At 49.7% G+C, this 19,980-nt stretch overlaps 1 protein-coding gene and 1 long non-coding RNA gene across 5 annotated transcripts in view; one reads left to right on the plus strand and one right to left on the minus strand.

The window, feature by feature from the left end:
* The window catches only part of LOC144615867 (uncharacterized), a 742,065-nt gene that overhangs the window by 269,870 nt on the left and 452,215 nt on the right, over positions 1-19,980 (minus strand). The window lies entirely within an intron of this gene.
* The window catches only part of EYA2 (EYA transcriptional coactivator and phosphatase 2), a 255,263-nt gene that overhangs the window by 147,227 nt on the left and 88,056 nt on the right, over positions 1-19,980 (plus strand). For all 4 annotated transcript variants that reach the window (XM_078444001.2, XM_078444000.2, XM_078444002.2 and 1 more), the window contains 2 exons: positions 13,977-14,044; positions 15,672-15,849. In XM_078444001.2, the coding sequence (XP_078300127.1) occupies positions 13,977-14,044; positions 15,672-15,849 (246 nt within the window). The remainder of the gene's footprint in view (positions 1-13,976; positions 14,045-15,671; positions 15,850-19,980) is intronic.

The raw sequence follows: 19,980 nt of genomic DNA on the forward strand, positions 1-19,980 counted from the left end.
CACTGAAACTATTAAAGAACTGGAAATTCCCCCAGCAGATTGGAGGTGGGGGAATGTTGAGGTGAAAAACAACAGGTCCCTGAGTCAGACAGCCCTGGGTTCAAATCACAGCAGGGCCATTTGCAGTCTCTGAGCTTATACACTGCAACTTGCTTGATCTCTGTAGGTGTCAGTCTTTCACGTCTTGCAAATCTTTCCTCAAATACCAAGCCTTCTTTGACCACCCCTCAGTACCTGAGTTCCCTAGCTCCAACCAAGTGAACGTATTTATTCATTTTCAGCACCCACCCCCTCCCCGGCTAGGATGTCTGCTCCACCGAGGCAGTGGTTTCCCGGTCTTGTCCATTGCTGGGTCCTTAGCGCTAGGACAGACTGGCACATAGTAGGCGTTCAATAAACACTGGTGGAATGATTGAAAAGGGATCACAATAGAGGCTACTTTGTTCTGTTCTCTTTGTTGAGTGGGGGATAAGCTGGGATACGCAAGGGAAGGGACTTAGCATGGTTCCTGACACATAGTATGTGCTCAATAATCAAACCATTATCAAAGTCCACTCATTTACAATGTTTTACTCATTTGATATACAGTTATTGAATATTTGTTCTGTGCCAGGTCCTGGAAATAGTGCCAAGAGCAAGATAGACTTTCTTTTTGTTTCTGTTTTCTTCAAAACTTATTTTCGGAGAGCCTGCCACTTCCTGGCCCACTTTTCTAGAAACCAAGCGTAAAGCAGCGAACAGAGACAAGGTCCCAGCTCCCATGAGTTTGCATCCTACTTGGGAAGGATGTGAACCATAAGCGTGTACCCAAATACATAAGATGGTTTCAGGGGTGTCAATTCTACCAAAAGGAAATAATCGAACCGGGATGACGTGCAAGGTGCGGCTGGACTGGGGGGAGGCTGGGAGGGTGGGCGTGCCACTGGGGTGGCCGGGAAATGTCACAGCCGAGCAGAGACCTGGCTGAGGAGGGGCGGCCAGCCGTGGGAGGGGCCAGAGCTTCCCGCTGTGGCCCCGGGTCCGGCAGCAAGAGCGTCACCTGGGAGAGAAATTCGGGTCTCACCTGGAGGCTGCACAATCCACTTTGTAACAGGACCCGCGGGTAGTTCCTCTGCACGTTAACGTTGGAGAAACGCTGGGCTGTGCGCACATACTCCAGGCAGAGGGACGAGTGAACGCAGAGGTCCTAAAGTGTTCCATATGTGGAACAGGAAGTTCCTAAATGTTCCAGGCAGAGGTGGGGTGGGGTGTGGATTTGCTAGGGCTTCTGTAACAGAAGTACCCCAAAGGGGGTGGTTGAAAATGACAAGGCTGTATTCTCCTCCAGTTCTGGAAGTCAGAAATCCAAAATCAAGCTGTCAGCGGGGGTGGTTCCTTCTGGAGGCTCAGAGGGAGAATCTGTTGCTTACCTCTGTCCCAGCTCCTGGTGGTTGCCAGCAACCCTTGTCATTCCTTGGCCTGGAGTCACATCGCTGCCTCCATCTTTACATGGCGTCTTCCCTCTGCGCCTGTGTCCAAATTCTTCTCTTTTTGTGAGGATACCAGTCATTGGGTCCAGTATGACCTCATCTTGACTTGACTACATCTGCAAAAACCCCTATTTCCAAATGAGTCGCATTCATAGGTACTGGGGCTAGGGCTTGAGTATGTCTTTGGAGGGGGACACACATCAACCCATCACAGGGCCGAAAGGTGGGGCTCGGCGAGGTCAGAGAAGAGGCAGGTCACATCGGGCCCGTGGACCCCGTGAAGGGTTATAAATGCACAGGGAAGCCAAGAAGGCTGTGACTGATCTGGAAAAGAGCTCCGGGCGGGGGGCGGGGCAGGGGGGCTATGAGGGTAGCGGATTGAGCTGGGGTGGGGGCAGATGAAGGGGAATTAGCGAGCAAGCTAGGCGGTCCCCAGGCACCGACATGGTGGAATTGGATAAATGGGGAGACTCATAGGGTTTTAAGGGGCCCTAGTCACAGAAATGGGGGGTGGTATTTAGATGGATGAAGAGGGGGAGGGGCACCAAGGATGATGATTCAGTCATCTGTCTGTCCTTTTAACAGACTTTTTTTTTTTTTTTTTGCATATCTGGTTAGTGAAAAACGGGTCTGTTATCTCTTTGAGGAGGAGGGCAGTCATGTGAATACCCAGTGCTCTCATGGTGGCCAAGTGACAAGAGCATGTGCAACCTCTTGACCGTACATCTGGCACTTTCCTCTCATCTGGCTCTGCTGAGTTGAGGTGCACATCCCTAAAGCAATCGCTGTGGTCAGAGGAGTGTGATGCCCTGACGGGTCCAGGCTGCGTCATACCGCACCCCTGCCGAATTTCCACCAGGGCGCGTCTGACCTCAGTGCCTTCCCTGGGCACTCGATCCGTGAACATCTCTCTCCGTCGTGCGTGACTTGTCTCAGAAGCTCTGATCTTTATGGCTTCCCGTTCCCAAGAATCCCTCCAGAGGAGATCCTCGGCAGGAACGACAGCACACGTGGTCTTGGGATCCACGTGACCCTCTCTGGTCTCTTTCCGCCGCGCTGAGTGGAGTCACACGGTCGGTCCTTCCCCGTGTTGTCACAGATCATGTCACTCGTCTGCTGGAAACTCTCCATGTGAGGCTTCCCCCTGCAGTCAGAAATACATGCCAGTGCCTCGCCGTGGCCTCCCCCCAACCAAACCCTGCCGTGATTCAGCCCCAGAAGACCTCCCTGAGCTCATCCTGCCTACTGCACACCCATTGTCTCCATTTCACACACAATGGCCGTTTTCGTATTACTCACACCGCAGGGCCTTTGCCCTTTGCTCTTTCCCCCGGCCTGAAATGCCCTTTCCCCAGATCTTCACATGGCTGGCTCCTTCCCTTCCATTTAGCTTCCGCTCGATCACCAACCTCCTCTAAGAAGCCCTCCCGCGCTATCAATCCCCCGCATAATTCCCACGAACAAATATCCACATTTAGTTCTGGAGTGCGCTCACGATTGCCCCTTGCCTTTTTCCCCAGCTGGCACCGCGCGTTGGATGTCTCTCCACCCCGGCACACGTGGATCCACATGTGGTGGCTTTCTCCTCTGCGGCATTGTCGCCCTTCTTGGCCCCCTTCTCCCCCATCTCTGCCCCGACATTATTCCTACTCGTGTGGCAGAGATGCCGTGACAGGGCAACCTATCTGAAATGGCATTCTCGGGAATGCAGATTGTTTTATTGCCGGTTAAATATGCTTTATGCTACCTGTGAATGAGGCCATTGTGACATTTAGCAACTGATTTGATTAAACACAGATGTGGGCTGGACTCCACATGGAGCCAGGATGCAAGAGGACAGGATCCGGGTGCATATTTGGGTTTTTTAAGATGGCAAAATAGACCACATGACTCACTGCCAGCGAAACAGATATGGACGCCTCCCTTCCTGGCGTATGGACTGAGTATCCCTGTTGGTTTTAGAACTGACAGACCAATCCAGATCCCCCCCAGATCCTTTGTTTTCATCTGGGATCTTCTGCTTGGCCCTATCCAAATTGTTGTAATTTGTTTTGGTTTTTTTTTTTTTAACCTTCCCCGGATGTTTTTATTCCCAAGAATATAGAAAAAAAAATGGTGCATCAATGAAACACTAACATCATTGACATCCTCACTAGTGATTATTAACATGCAGAGAATAATAATCCAAGCTATCATTTGTTGAACATTTACTCTGTTGTGGGCTCCGCTCTTTTTATACACTGTGTCTTACAGAACCCTCCTAGTTAACCAGATAAACTACACTTAGTTCGATTTTACAGATGGGGAGACTGAGGCTTAGAACTCTCAACTACTTGTCCACAGTCACTGTGGTTAATAATCAATTACGTGTGGATTCATGGTCATCTTCTGCCCCTTCCAGGCTCTAAGCTCCAAGAAGACAGGTCCTACCTAGCTCTTTCTCAAAAGAGAAATCTCAGCACATCCTAGGCAGTCAGCAAATATGTACTCAATGAGGGAACACAGTAGGTAAAGGGCAGGGCCAGGGCTTGCCGGGTCAAGCCAGGTCTTTGCCTTCACAAAGACATCCTTCATCCTGTTGTTTTCTGGGCAAGGAAAAGAAACAGAGGCATCAACCAGTGGAGATCTGGGATTTGCCCCTTTCTGGAACCTGGGCCATGGTTGGGGTACTTGGGTGGGTGGGGCTTCATAAGAGGCTTACTTCTGTCTGTGGCTTTTCCATTTTACGTCTTACCCACAGGCTGCTTTTTATCTCACCCCCCTGCCCCCGCCCCCGGCCCCGTGACACATCCAGATGTTTCCACTTGCCGTCCTGGTATATTTTCAGCAATTTTATTTTAACACTGGCATCGGTAAGACTTAATCAAGAGGGGTAAGGACTTGTTTTTGAGTTGACTATGGACTCGAAACAGTAGGTCCCTTTGCTGTGGGGAAAGGACTGGCAAGATGGATCCCCAAGCATGTAACACTGACGAGGGGATGCTTCTCATTGGGATTATCCACGAGGCTTTCTTGGCACTGCTGGGGATGGCAGGCCAGACCTGCGGCGACAGGGAAGTCGGCGTGGCTGGAGAACCGAGGCAGGCGGTGACCGGTGCTGTTTCCCACAGCTGCTTGGGAGGCAGGGCCATGCGCTGGCTGGGAGCCGGGGCTTCGGGGTCAGGCTGACCTGGGCTTGAACCCTGCTGTGTGCCACTTCCTACTCGGAGGGACTTCCTAGGGTTGTGCTGGAGATTAAGCAAGATACTGCTTGTACAGTGACCGGCCCTGGGGAAGGAAGGACGGGCTCAGTAAATGGAGGCCATTCTTATTACTTCATTATTATTTGTCCGAGTGCTGACGCCAGTAACCAAGAGGTTTCCGAGCTGAGCTGAGCCCCAGCAAAAGAGGAGAGGTGTTCATGGCGACGGCCACCATCTCCTTGGAGGGCAGAGGAAATCCAGAAGGCAGCGAGCGCAAGGGGGATGGGCACAGTCACCGGTGATCAGAGAAGCGTGGATTCAAGACAAGTCAGATCGCATGTCAGTGCTGTTAGGACAGCAACACTTACAAGTGGAGTTATTCCAGCCGGTGGTGGGAGTGCAGGGATGGGGGCCCCTGGGCACTGCCGGTGGGAACACGCTCCTGCAGTCAAGAGCTCTCGCCCAGCCCTTAGGGAGATTAGGTCTTACGACCTCGGGACCCGGCAGTCCCACCTCTGAGGCTACCTCCCATGGAGACTCACTCCCAGACCCACTCGGGGACGGTCCCAGGGTGTTCATGGCAGCCGGGCTGTGGTGGGCAGGGTGCCCTCCTGGAGGAGGAGGGGCAGGGGATACGGAGAAGGCACACGAGGGAGGGCTGAGCGGTTGCCAGGGCAACAGGTGAGTGGGGGTGGCGGGGGGGGGGGGGTGCCTACAGCATTGTGGACGGAGCCCGAGAACTTAACCCTGGGCAAAAAACATCAGAGAACCCGTAGGGAGTGGGACAAACAGGACATACCCACAGCAACATAGACAGGTCTGAAGAACTGACCGATGAGTGAAAAAACTGAGAAACCATAGGGGATGTAACACACAGAATTTACAAAGATTACACACTTTTGCAGGCACACGTAGAAACAGTAGGAGATGCATCAGACACGCAAGAGTTACTGGGAACGAAAGGAAACAAATTCTTTAAAAACAGGAGGTCTTGGGCGCACAGGTGAGGAGGACGTGCCATGAACTTGAATTAACTCAACAGTCAGCACCCAGCATTTTGCAGGAGGACAAAAGGGGATGGACTGATGTCAGCGACTGTCCACGCAGGCTCCCCGACACCGGCGGAGGCAGAGTTCCAGGGACGTAGAGAATCCCTGTCTCTCGCGTAGAAGATACACATCTCGGTCTGGAAGCTCAGTGAAAAGTGGATCTGACTTTATTTTCGGCCTTTCAGCATGAGTTCTGTTTTGAGCTACGGCTCCCCTGGGCTCGTGGGAAAGTTTCATGGTAGTCGTTCAGGGCTTTCCCCAAATTCTCCAGAATTTCGACCATGGATGTGGTTAGATTACCCCCCGCCAGTGTGTTGTGGTGTCAGGGCCTCATCCTCCTCCGTCGCTGAGACCCAGGCTGCTGCCAACGTGTCCTTTCTCTTGGCCCGTGAGGCTCCTTCTAGTCTGGGGCCCTTCGTTGCCGTGTCTTTGCCACATTGTGGGCACAGGGATCTTACGTCGTTCTATTTTCCTAGACCAGATGTCACAAACTGGAAACCCACAGGCCACCCCCTGCAAAATGTTTTTGCTTGTTTTCTTTTTCCTTTGTCCCCACTAATTTGTATTTGTTGCCTACATGTAAAAATTGGGCAATTTCACACGTAAATCCAGATTTGTTTACTTCTTTTGAAAAATCAGAAGCCCTGACGACATTGGACTCATTTCTAGGTGGCAGCAACTAATGTTGGCCTAAACCATAGTGACATTTGTTGTGTATTTAGCAAGAAGTCTGACCCCAAAGTTGGATGGGCAGCTCATTTGTATCTTCAGGGACCAGGTTCTTTTCATCCTTCTACTCCTTCAGCCTCAGCATGGCAGCCTTTTGCTTTTACATTTGGAGCCTCATGTCCCAAAATGGCTGCTATAACTCCAGGCATTACATCCTTACGTCATCCAGGGGTAGAACTGGCAGGGGAACAAAAGAAAGGTCTTTCCCAGAAGCCCCGTGGCCAGAACCTGATTACACAGCCCTCCCGGAACTGCAGGGGAAACTGGGAAAGCGAGGAAAGAAACTGGCAAGGAGAAAGGAACTGGGAATCCTTGTGGGGAGCCAGACAGCACCTGCCACAAACTGCTGCCCCCCCTTAAGTAAAACTGTGCATTCCAGTTTGCCACAATCCCCACCACCCCCTAGTGTTTCCCAACACTGTCGCCGTGTGTCAGTTGCCATTTACATGGTGGCTGCACCAGCTCCTACCCTCACCTCCCTCTCCTGTTGGGCCCAGAAGGTTTTGAGGGCTGCCTGTCTCAGACTCCCATGGAGGAAGGGCTCGCTGCTTTCTCAGCAGCTGTGTGCGGGGACAGAGGATCCCTCTGCCCCAGGACCCCCTATTCATTCTCTTTTTCTTTCTCTACCCACCCCCTTGCCTTCCCTCTTGGCCTGCCCCGTTTCTCCAGCCAGGAAAATCCCCCATCCACCCACAAGAATCCTTCTTCCCTTGTCTTTCTTAAGCCGTTTTGCCTACCTCGATTTAATTCTTAGTTGGCCAACTGGGGCCAGTCCACAAACTCACTGGCCTGTGATAACCTAAGTACAGAACTGAGAGTAAGCGAGGGAGACTTTCCCAGCAGTTAAGTACTAAATCCTGCGCCAGGCACAACCCAGCACGCACTCCCAGGCTCGTCCCAGCACCGGGTGCAGACCCGTTTGGGACTTGTGGTGTCCCAAGTCCCATGCGTGAGGCATGAGCTGCATGCTGGCTGTGCAACCGTATCTTTGTTAAACTGGCCCTTCGCCGACAGTTCGAGAAGCATTGGTCTGCGCCTCAAATCCTCCCAGATGCCAGGGCTTAAACTTCAGGACACAAGAGCTGGGATGACTCATTTCTGCTATTTCTTCCACGTACCTCTGCATCCCGGCTCAGCACCCTGGACCCTGATGTGACTGGGAGAAGTCCCAGGTGCCCTGACCTGCCTCCCCTCCTCCCCTCATCCCAGCCTGGCTTTCCACCTCTCACTCGTGGTTATGTGGTGAGGAGTAGCCGGTGGAGGAAGGAAGAGTGAAACCAGATCGTCCACCTTGCAGCACCGTGGGAGGGCTTTCTCCACAGGGACGCCGGGGAGAAATGTCCAGAAAGCGCACGCCTCTCAGCGTTCTCCTTGGGATCTCTCCATTAAACATCTCCGTGTCGATAGGGTTCCCGGTTGTCTAATCTGCCGTGTAAAACCTGCTGGCACGTTTGGTGCTGAGTTCGCGGGGAATTCTCCAGAATCAGGGCAGGCGCCGCCACCTTTACGCAGTTGACCTCCCGTCGTGGGGCGGTTTGGGTGCGGTGAGCACGGTCGCTTCCCGGTTTGCATGGAGTGCGTCCCCCTGGGGGCCCCGGCCCTCCGGACAGCAGTAATAAAGGAGGATCAGATGCCCCCCACATTGTAAGCGGCCCCCGCGCAGGAGTGCTGCTTCGTGAGTTCAGAAAGTGGCACGCGTTGGCTGGGGCAGCCGGGCCCAGCTGGTCCTCCCCGCGTTCAGGAGAGCCTTCTGCAGGGAACCTTGCAGCCTGGTTAGATGAAGCCAGAGGGAAAGAAGAGGATGGGAAGGGAACGTGAGGTTGTTGCCGAAGAGGCGGGTGCGAGGAATCCCGGAGACGCAGATTATCATCTCTGCTCTCGGGGCTCAAGGCATGGACTGTGCAGACGGAAGGGTCCTGAACTTTCTGGGCCTCCCGGTCCCCTTCCTTTGCTGCTGCCTGGGAGGCTGGCTGAGGGACGGTGCCGGGAGGCGGTGGGAACAGCAGCTTTGATTTATTTTTAATGGGGATGAAATTCACAAAACACTAACCATTTTAAGGCATGTGGTTCAGTGGCATTTAGTGCATTCGCAGTGTTGCGTGACCGCCGCCTCGGTCTGAGTCCAAGATATTCTCATTCCCCCAGAAGGAAACCCCGTTACCCATGAAGCTGTCACTCCCCATTCTTCCCTGCCCGTCGCCCCCAGCAGCCGCTGGCATACTGCCGTGTCCATGTATCGGCCTATTCTGGACGTTTCATGTAAGTGGAAATCCGACAGTACGTGGCCTTGGGTGTCCAGCTTTTTCACTTACGATGTTCCCGACATTCATCCACGTGGTACCGCACATCAGGACTTCCTTCCTTTCTTACAGCTGATATTCCATTGCATGGATGTGCCACATTGTGTTCATCCATTCATCAGCCCCCGGACGTTTGAGTGCTCTGCCTTTTGGCTCTGTGAGTAGCGCTTCTAGGAACGTTTGTGTCCAGGGTATTTTTGAACGTCGGGTTTCCACTCTTTGGGGTACGTACCCGGGAGGGGAGTTGCTGGGTCATACGGTAATTCTGCGTGGACCGCCTTCCACAGCCCCTGTAGATCTTACGCTCCTACCCGCAGCACATAAGGCTTCCAGGTTTCTCCACATCCTCACCGATACCCGTTGTTTTCCATTTTGTACGGTTTGGGGTGGTTTTTTTGTCTTTTTATGGCCAACCAAGTAGGTGCGTCAAGAGCAGTTTCCAGCTCAGATGCGGCTCAGCGAGCATCGGAACATTCCCAACACCGAGTTTCTGTAAACTAAGTGACACTATGTTAGAGGGTCGACAGCACCATTGAAGAAGTCACTATACAGGACAACGTGCAGTGCTGGGGACGTCTTTACTTGGCATGGAGGCCCACCCTGGGTGCCGTTCGCCCAGGATTTCACGTGTTCACTGTGGGGAAGGACCAGGGGCTTTTCCTGAACCCAATGTAAGACACAATAAAAATAAACCTCTAGACCTTGCATTCTGAGTGGGGGCCGTATCCCCCAAAAGGAACAAACACTGCTTCTCAGAGCAGGGGCGAAAACATCTTACTTTTTTTGTGTTAAGCACAAATCTACACCAATACCCTAAATAGATACACGGTGTATCTACAATATTAAAATTTAATAGGAGAAGAGGTAAGTAGAAGGAAGCATTTCAAAAAGGATGGGCCAGTCATGAAAAAAGAAGAAAAAAAAAACTGGTTCAGAAACAATCACATTGTTTTAAGAGTGGATTTTTTTAGTATCAGACTGAGCAAGACGTTAGAAGTTCCTACATGCCGTCTCCCGGGGTCTGTAGTCATCTCATGGGGAAGCGTTTGCGGACAGGGTCCAGTCCGCAGTCCACATTTCGGTCGCGCTGTGCTAACACATCACTGCGTTTTGATCTGGAGTTATCATACCTCTTTGTGTATCTATCCACTTGATCCTGTTCTGTCTCCTCCCTGAATGTAATTAAGCATCAGCCTCTTACTTCCCGCCATATCCACAACGGCACCTGACACAGGGATGCTTGGTTGGTCACTAGGATGTGTGTTGTTGACTAAACGGGTGAGTCTCCTCTTGAAATTGTTCGTTGTGGTCTGCAAATGTGGCAGGGGTCCAGGCTCTTTACGTCTTGATGCTCAGCCATGCGATCCAGAAAGACCCTCCTTTGCAGGGAAAGGGAGGCCCCGCCCCTGCCCTTGAAGGGCACAATCGAGAAATCGCACACATAAACTTGCTCCCCTCCCCTTGTCTAGAACTCATCACATGGCCACGCCATCCACAAGGGAAGCTGGGAAAGGCAGTGTTTTATTCTAATCGGCTGTGTGCCCGGCTTCAAAGCGGAGACAGAGGGGTGAATGGATATTGGGAGACCCCCGGCGGGACCCGCCACCATCACCTTAAGACAGGATGTTTTCCTCGCCTTCCCCAGCCCTCCCATGGGCACCCCGCCAACCAGATGGAGGCATGAAGCCGGTGTTTTGACATCCCAGCTCGAAGTGGGTCCGTTTGGAAAACCCCCGCAGAGACCACATATTGTGGCACGAGATTTCGGGGGCCGCGTGGCCCGTCCTCCCGGGTCCCGTCAGGCACGGGATGGACTTCTCCCTGCAGGGGCTCTGGGGGTGCCCTCGGCACACCACGCGTTGTCTGGGCGTCCGTGCTCCAGATGCCCCTGGGTCACAAAATGAAAACAAACACGAGGCCGTTTGGGAGAAAGGATACCGATGGACAAGATGGAGGAGAGGGTGGCCTGTTTGTTTCCAGACCCGCCCTCAGTCGTCATTAGGTTGCCACGGAAGAAAAGGGAAATCAGAAGAGAAAACACTGTGGCAGCCAGGCGACTTCCTAGGGCAGGTGCGTTGCTCAGTTCAGCAGGTAGGGTCACCATGGTAACCATAACCCAAAAATGCTTCGAACGGAAGAGGCCGGCCTCGACCTTCTGCCGGCCACGCCCGGACAGGCCACGGAGGACAGAATGGGATGCCAGCGTGCCACACTGTGGTGGACAGGTTCTGCGGTTTCTGGCCCTGGGACGGGCCCCCCACGTCGCAGAGACTGGGAGAGGAGGACCAGCTGTGTCCGTGTTCCTGTCCTCGCTCTCTTCACCTGGCTGCTCCAGCTCCTCCTGCAGAGATTAGTGTAGGTGCCACTTCCTCCAGGAAGCCTTCCCTGGCCCCGCCGCTGCCCAGCAGGCGTTCCAGAGCGCTTGCCGCCCCCCAGTGCATGTTCTTCTCACCCGTGCATATGGATATAGTTTATTTTGTAGATTTCACTTTGGAGCCGTTTCAGTATTTGGTATAATTATAAAACACATTTGAAAAAGCAATTCCTAAAATGTGATAGCAAACTGTTAGAAACCCAAATGCATGTGGAATTGGTGGCATAACCATACAGAGAGAATTTATTTACCCATAGTTTTGCTTTTTTCTTCTTTTCTTTCTTCCTGATGTTTCAAGATTCCTTTTTTTTTTTTTTAGTTCCTTTTTTTTTAAATTTCCTGTCTGTTTCAAGAACTGCTCGTACCCATCTTTTCAGAGTGTATCTGCTGTGACAGGCTTTCTTAGTTTTCCTTCATCCTATACCAATTTACTTTAAAAATCATCGAACTGAAAAAAAGAAAAAAGAAACAGGGGCACCTGGGTGGCCGAGTTGGTTGAGCATCTGACTCCTGATTTTGGCTCAGGTTATGATCCTGGGGTCGTGGGATCAAGCCCCAAGTCAGGCTCTACACTAGGCATGGAGCCCGCTTGGGATGCTCAGTCTCTCTCTCTCTTTTTTCTCTCTCCCTATCTATCTGTCCCTTTTCTATCTCTGTCTCTTTCTCTCTTCCTCCTCTCCCCAGCTCATGCTCCCACTCTCTCTCTAAACTAAAAATGAATCATCCAACTGACCCCATGGAGGAATTTTAGGGTATATAAGTTGTATCCCCAACAAAACAGTTTGCAAACGAAGCAGCAGCACAGAGTGATGTTGAAAACTCGGGTCAGGGAGCACCTGGGTGGCTCAGGCAGTCAGTCATCCAACTTCGGCTCAGGTCATGATCCTGCATTTCATGGGTTCGAGCCCCACGTCAGGCTCTGTGCTGACGGCTCGGAGCCTGGAGCCTTCTTCGGACTCTGTGTCTCCCTCTCTGTCTACCCACCCCCCCCCCCCCCACCGCTTGTGCTCTGTCTCTTCCTCTTAAAAATAAATATGCATTTAAAAATTTTTTTAAAAAAAGAAAGAAAAGAAAACTCGGGTCAGACTGCCCGATTGCAGCCCCAGCAGCTGTCACCCACTCTCTGTGCTGCCTTGTGCACATCCCTTAACTTTTCTATGCCTCACTTTGTCCAGAATGCCTCACTTTGTGTCAGAATGTCACCTGACACACAGGCGTCCACTGATATTCCTGTAACCACCCCCTTCCCTCCCTGGGCTCCTGCCTCGTTGGCCTTTTTTTTCTCTGTCTCTAACCTCCCAAGCGCATCCCTCCGTTAGGACGTGTGTGCTCAGTGTTTGTGGACACCCCTCCCCCTGGCTGTTTCCATTGCTGGCTCCCTGTCATTCTACGTCTCAGCTCCAGTGTCACCTCACAGAGGGCTTGCCTGACCACCCAGTCTTAAACGACAGCCCACTCACTCACTCACTAAATAGCACTTTCTAGTCATATCATCTTTAGTCCCATTTTACAGATGGGGCAAGTGTTGCTCCGAGAGCCACAGTCATTTCATTTATTTATTCAATTTACCACCATTCAGTGTATTTATTTACCACCTTGCACCCGTTACAATGGCTGCTAGCAAAAAAAAAAAAAAAACAAAAAAGAAGTGTTGAGAAGGATGTGGAGAATTTGGAACCCTGGGCACTGTTAGTGGGAATGTAAAATGGCAGACCTGCTATGGAAAACAGCAATAGGTTCCTCAAAAAATAAGCAGTCAGATCGCTATATGACCCAGTAATTCCACTTCTTTTTAATGTTTATTTATTTATTTTTAAAATCTTTTATGGTTTATTTATTTCGAGAGAGAGAGAGCAAGCATGAGTGGAGGGGGAGCAGAGAGAGAGGGCTAGAGAGAGAGCCCCAAGCATCTCCCTGATGGGGGGCTCGAACTCACGAACCGTGAGATCGTGACCTGAGCGGAAGTCAGACCCTAAACTGACTAAGCCACCCAGGTGCCCCAGAATGTTTATTTATTTTTGAGAGAGAGAGAGAGAGAGAGACAGAGCGTGAGTGGGGGAGGGGCCTGGGCGTGTAACCGAAAGAACTGAAAGCAGGGTCCGAAAGAGGCATTTGTACGCCTGTGTCCTTAGCAGCATTATTGACAACAGCCAAAAGGCGGAAGCAATCCACTTGTCCACCGACAGATACATGGAAAAAGAACATGGGGTGTATCTGTGCGATGGGATGTTATCCGGCCTCAAAAAGGAAGGAACTTCTGACACCTGCCACAGCACGGACGAACCTTGAAGACGTTACGTTACGTGAACCAAGCTATTTACAAAAGTACAAATCCTAGGTGTTTCTGTCTACGTGAGGTTTCCAGAGCAGTGACATTCGTGGAGAAGGCAGAGGGATGGGCGCCAGGAGCTGAGGGAGGGGAGGAACGGGGAGTCACCGTTTAATGCGTATGCAGTCCTGGCTTCGCGAGATGAGAAACGTTCTGGGGACGGATGGTGGGGCAGGTCGCACAACCGTGTGAATGTGCTTCATGCCAGTGAACCGTAGGCTTGGAAATAGTTGAAATGGTAAGTTTTAGGTTATGTACGTTTACCGCAATTTTCTAAGTAAGTCTCTTTAATCGCAGTTGTGAAGGACAAGAATCTGTACTCTATGTGCTATCTTACTCACTGCTCACCGCAGTCCTTGGATGAAGGAGTTACTGTACTCGTCAGTCGCCAGAACAGAGCGGCAGAGAGATTTGGTATACTGCCAAGGTCATGGCTCCGTCCCAGCCTGTCCGCCCTCAAACCACCCGTCTGCCAAATCTTTCTCCTCCCCGTCCCTCTCTGACTGCAAGAAACCTCACCTGTACCCATTCTTCCAACCTGCAGGCACAGCGGGGATCTATCAAGGAGCAAACGGGCTGACCAACGCGGCTGGATTCGGAAGTGTGCACCAGGTAGATGTCGCTCGCCACCACTCGTTTTCCCTGTTCTTTCCTTAAATCGCCCCCTTAACTCAGGGCATCCCAAGAGCCCACTCCTGCCCACCACCCCTGCCAGAAATGCAGTCTCTTACTCCCTGGGTTTGAAGACAACAGGAGTCAGGCTGTGCCAAAGGCCATCGGAAAGGTAACAGGGTAGAGACAGAGAAATTGGAATTATCAGCAGATTTCCAAGATGACATAGGCGATATTATAGACTCCCTCTTGACCTGAGCCCGAGACGCCCGTTGACTGTTGAATCTCGAACCTGTGAATGCAAACGCATGTGCTCTCCTGCCAAAAGTGACCTCCTCGAGCACGAGAACCCCTTGTCTTTGGTTCTGCGTTCCGGCGCCGAGTGCCCGGCACACAGTGGGGGCTTTATAAATGCTCGTTAAACCACACCAGGCCAACCCTGCAAAGGTGAACGCCGGCTAATAGTTTGATTGTCCTGGCTTCACTTAGAGAGTAAATTAAGAGTTAACCGGCTAAGGGTGTATGGGAAGTCTGTGTCCCGTTTGTACACCTCTTCTATAAATCTGAAATTATTTCAGAACCAAAGGCGAGCATGTTTTCAGGCTAGCATTAAAACAGAACTACCACGGAGTAGGTGGGCTACGGAATATTTAACGTATTTAAATACGAGGAACGCACTGTTTCTTCTCCAGTGAGCTAAAGAATCTAAATGGTGTAAACCTTGGAAGATTTGAAAATTTGTGTCTCTTATATTATTTCCGGGGTACTGTCTCCATGGAAAAAACACTTGTGAGTAAAAGCCCTTTTTAAAAAGGTGTGGTTCTTCACCAATAGGAGCTTGTCAAAAACGGAGATTCTCTAAATGCCACCCCCCAGAAATTCTGATTCCGTAGGGCTGAGGTGCGGCCCAAGAAGCCAAACTACACTCGAGTCCCCGCAGGGTTGGGAAGGCTCGGTTTATGGTGATGGTGGGGCAGAACATTTGGAACAATGACTACCGTGGGAGAGCTGGAATGTCCGGTTGGTTTAAGCAAAGCTTGATAAAAAGGGGATTGGCATTCTTTTATTTGATGTCCCCGACTTCCTCATAGAAGATTCTGGATCCCTGATGCTGTATAAGTGCTGCTGTATTTGTACCCCTCGTGAACATGTCACCTGGTCTCCTGGGTGTGTGTGTAGGGTCTTTGTCCCTCATCCATTGGTTCGTTGATTTGTCTCGTATTTACTGAGTCCCCCTATGTGTCCAGCACTGTGCCGTGTGCAAGGGATACAGCGGTGATCAAGACAGACACTGACAGAGCCGCACCCACATCCCTTAGGATGCACCTGCTGACCTCCACGTGGCAGCCGTGGCAGCCCTAGGGTGGAGGGTGTCCCCAAGAACCAGTGACTAGGGCAGGAGGGAAGTGCCGGGGAACCCCCAACCATTTTCCCAAAAAATTGCACTTGCGGCCTTGTCTTGGGGTCTGCATCTGGGGAAAGTCCCTGTCCTCACAGAGCTTTTACTCTAGTGGGAGAGACGGGGACAGACACAATAGACACACACACACACGCGCGCGCACGCGCGCGCGCGAGGCCCCTCACCACTGGCCTCCTCACTCACAGCCTCATGTGTTTCCCTTTCTAGGACTATCCTTCCTACCCTGGCTTCCCTCAGGGCCAGTATTCCCAGTATTACAGCTCGTCCTACAGCCCTCCTTATGTCCCGGCCAGCAGCATCGGCCCTTCCCCACTCTCCACATCTACCTACGTCCTCCAGGAGGCACCGCACAGCGCCCCCAGCCAGAGTTCCGAGTTGCTTGGCGGTAAGTGCCGTCGCTGTCTCAGGGTCATTGGTGGCTGTGATCTGAGCTTTCGTATGAAGGGCGGCCTGGACATAGGTCCCAGCTGTAATGAGCTGTAAGGAACTCACCCAAAAGCTAAATCCAGCCCTCACGTATATTTTCTCGACTGGAATTTTTAAAAAAATTCTTTAAGAAGGAATTTTTAGATGTATGTCATCAAGACGTACGGGGATGTGCGTGCGTGTGTGTGTGTGTGCCTGTGTGTTTCGTTCCACCCATGTTTAAAATTTTATCTGAAAATCTCTTGAAAGCAGATCTGACCCTGTTTGCTTAGGTCCACATTCCTAAGTGACAACAGTTCGCTGTTGTCTGTAATGTCTGCCCCATCAGACGGGGCACGCACAATTCCACATCTGGCCAGTTTCCTTCAAGTTCATTACCTGCCTGGCCCAGGGAGGCACTGGAGTTGGTGATTTGTTGCCCGTCCATGATGTGGCAAGCACATATCTGCGTGGTCTTCTCATTTCACTTATTTATATGCCAATTCAACAAATATTCATAAAGTACCTGCGATTTTCCAGGTGCTCTTTAGTTTAGAAAGCAAAATAAAGTGCAACGTAGACTTCTTGATTTTTTCAGACAGGAATCAGATAATCACATAAATACACAATTACAAACTGTGATAAGGAAACTCACAATCCCTACGAAAACAGGTTTTCAGTCACCTCCTCTTTGCCAGGTAAGAACAATGAAGATCCGGGTGATCAGTAACTTGCTAGTAATTAGTGGAGCTGGGATTTGAACCCAGGCCTGCTGGGCTCCGTGACCAGTGCCCCTGGATACTCAGTAGCCACACGTAGCTGAGATTATGTTCTCTAAAACCCATCTGAGAACAGGAGGGCAGCGGCCTTCAAACCTTGGTTCTCTCTCATCGAGAATTCTGGAATGTTTTAAAAAAATCCTAATACGTGTGCCTTTCCAATAGCATAACAGTCTTATTAGGAGTCCCTTTTACTGGTCAGGATGTTTTGGCTTCAAAAGATAGAGAATGCAATGCAGACTAGTTTAAGCAAAAAAAGGAATTTTTAGGTGTATGTCATCAAGATGTACAGGGACTCGGGGCTGGGTCCAGGGGTTCAGATGATAATGTTGGGACTCGGTCTCTTTGTTCCTCTGGCTCTGCATTTTCCTGGGTTCATTTCACCCTCAAGCAGGCCTTCCCATTGTGGTGGCAAAGATGGTCACCAGCTGCTCCAGGGTTCAGTCCTGCCTTCTTATCTACCCCTCAGAGAGAATCCCTCCTTCCTAACAGCTCCTACCAGAGGTCCCAGGTAATGCCCCCGTTGGCCCAGCTTAGGTCACATACCTGTCCTCAGACCAGTCTCCGTGACAGTGGATGGAATGCTGGATGGGACAGCAGACTTGGGTCTCGTGCCCACAGCCGGAGCTAGAGTTGGGTCATCCCCACCCAGGCCACGTGGACTGAGTGAGGGAGAGGTGGTCTCCCAAGGAGACCCAGAGCCCATTACCCAGAGGAAGACGGAAGAGACATGGGGTGGGCCAAAGTGACAGGTGTCCACTACCTATGGAACCCATCTAGATCAGGAGCAACGTGTGGGAAGAGTCTTCTATGCACATATCTTCTCTTTTGTGCAGTGGTTCAGGCATATTATCGTTCAATGACATGACAGCAAGTGAATTAGAATGTCCAAGTGTAAAGAAGAGGTCATTGCGCTTTGTTCGCTTTTCTTTCCAGTGGGTTTTTCAGAACCCACTGATTTTTCTGGCTTGTAGAAGCTGAGCTGGCATGACAGTGTGTGGACAGTCATTCAATACATATTGGCTGATGTTTAGAACAAGAGCAAGAGTGGAGACTTCTTTTGTTCCTGGGGTTCTTGGTGCCGTTGTTGCTTTTAGCCCTTATAGTTTCCATCCCTGGGGACACGTTAATTATCCTTGGTTTGGTGACAAATAGAAACAACATAGCCAGGCATTTTTAAGTCAATTTTTAAGGAAGTTTAAGGCTGGAGCATTGATTTTGATCATTGTGATTTCATCACAGAGTATTTAATGAATGCATAGTACCTATGTAACAAGTTCCAAATCGCTTTCTTCGAAGGGGATGAAATTTTAGCAAACTTTTCTTGGTGGCCAAGAACGTGGCCACTGCCAACTGGCTCCAGAGAGGAAATATAAGCAGGAAATCCTCACGTAGACGCCACTACCTATGTATAATTTGGAACTGGATTCCAAAGACTGACTTCCCAAGAATTTGGGGTATGTGGGAAGGGTATCTTTGTTCCCCCTCAAGAGCAAACATAAAGGTTCATTGTGTCTCTTTGAAATTTTTCTTTACTGTTTCCCCCTGTTCTTCATTTATCCTCTAGTCTAAAGTTCAACAATAAGTGCTTGAGATGGTTTTTACTGTGTGTCTAACAAGCTCACATAAAACCTAATGACATAAATAATCGTCAGCTATAACTGAGGTCTCTTGCCTCTTTTCCCCAGTGTCTGTTATAAAGGAAGGGCATGTAAGCGTGCATGTGTGCACATGCACACACGCACACACACACATGCACTCTCTTAAAATTTCCCATAAAACCCCACTTTTGAAATTATCCAGGATCTCCTTGAGTGGTTGGCTCCAAATTCCAGAGCCTCAAGAGGTTTATATATTACCGACAGATCATGCTCGCTCTCTGCATTGCCTGCATACAGTATCCTGATGCTCTTCTCCACCCCCAGCCCCCAGCCCAGTCTTCACTGACATGTATTAACAGTCATATGAAGTCCCGACAATTTACAGATGATTGCAGGGCAATTTGCTGGTGTAGAGGGCAAAATCTGAACATACGATGTTACTCAAGAGAAAAGACAAATTGGTAGTGGTTGCTTAAGGACTTTTTTTCTTTTCAAACTTTTAAGTATAATGCAGATTATCTGAAAAGATAACTGGACAGACATTGGAGCTCCTGTCTCACAGGCCTTTGGACTCTAGGGCTCACGCCAGTGGGGCCCAACCCCTCCAGAGTCCCCCTACCCCAAGTTCTCAGGCCTTAAGTCTCAGACTGAATTATACCACTGACTTTCCTGGTTTTCCAGCTTGTAAACAACAGATTGTGGGACTTTGTGACCTCTATAACTGCATGAGCCAGTTACTATCATAAATCTCTTCATACACATACACACACACACACACACACACACACACAAATGTATCCTGTTGGTTCTGTTTCTTGGGAGAACACTGACTAATACACCATGGGTCAAAGAAAAGAAAAGGAAAATTTAAAAGTATTTTGAATGTAATGAAAATGAAAACACAACATGTCCAAAATTCATAGACTGCCATTTAAAGCAGTATGTAAAGGGAAATTTATAGCACAAATGCTTGTGTTAGAGAAGAAGAATAACTTCAAGCGAAACACCTCATCTTCCACCTTAAGAAACTAGAAAAAGAAGAGCAGATTATCCTCAAAGTAAAAAGAAGAAAGGAAACAATAAAGACCAGAATGGAAATTAATGAAATGCAAAAACAGAAAATAGGCTGATACAGGAAAAAAGAGAGAAGACACAAGTTGCTAATAAAATGAGAGCAGTGACATCTCTACAGACCCTACAGATATTAAAAGGATAGTAATGCAATTTTGTGAACAACATCATGCCAATAAATTCAACAACTTAGATGAAATGGACAAATTCCTTACAGGGCAAAAACTTCCAAAACCCCCTCAAGAAGAAATAGATGACCTAAACAGACCTATATTTTTAATAGACCTATATCTATTAAATAAACTGAATTTTTATTAGAAATCTTCCCACAAAGAAATCACCAGGTCCTGGTGGCCTCACTGATTAAATCTACCAAACATTTAAGTAAGAAATACCAATTATATGCCAATTTTTTTAAGAAAATTGAAGAGGAAAAAATACTTTCTAACTTATTCTATGAGGTCAGCATTACCCTGATGCCAAAATTAGGCAAAGACATTATAAAAAAAGGAAACTATAGACCAATATCCCTCATAACAAAATTTCTAAACAAAATATTTAGCAAATCAAGTCCAACAATAAACGAAATAAGGATAATACATTATGACCAAGTGGGATTTATCCCAAGGATGTACAGTTGGTTTAAAATTTGAAAATCAA

Source organism: Panthera onca, chromosome A3 (genome assembly GCF_046562875.1).
Source record: "Panthera onca isolate mPanOnc1 chromosome A3, mPanOnc1 haplotype 2, whole genome shotgun sequence".
In the NCBI taxonomy this organism is placed as follows: domain Eukaryota; kingdom Metazoa; phylum Chordata; class Mammalia; order Carnivora; family Felidae; genus Panthera; species Panthera onca.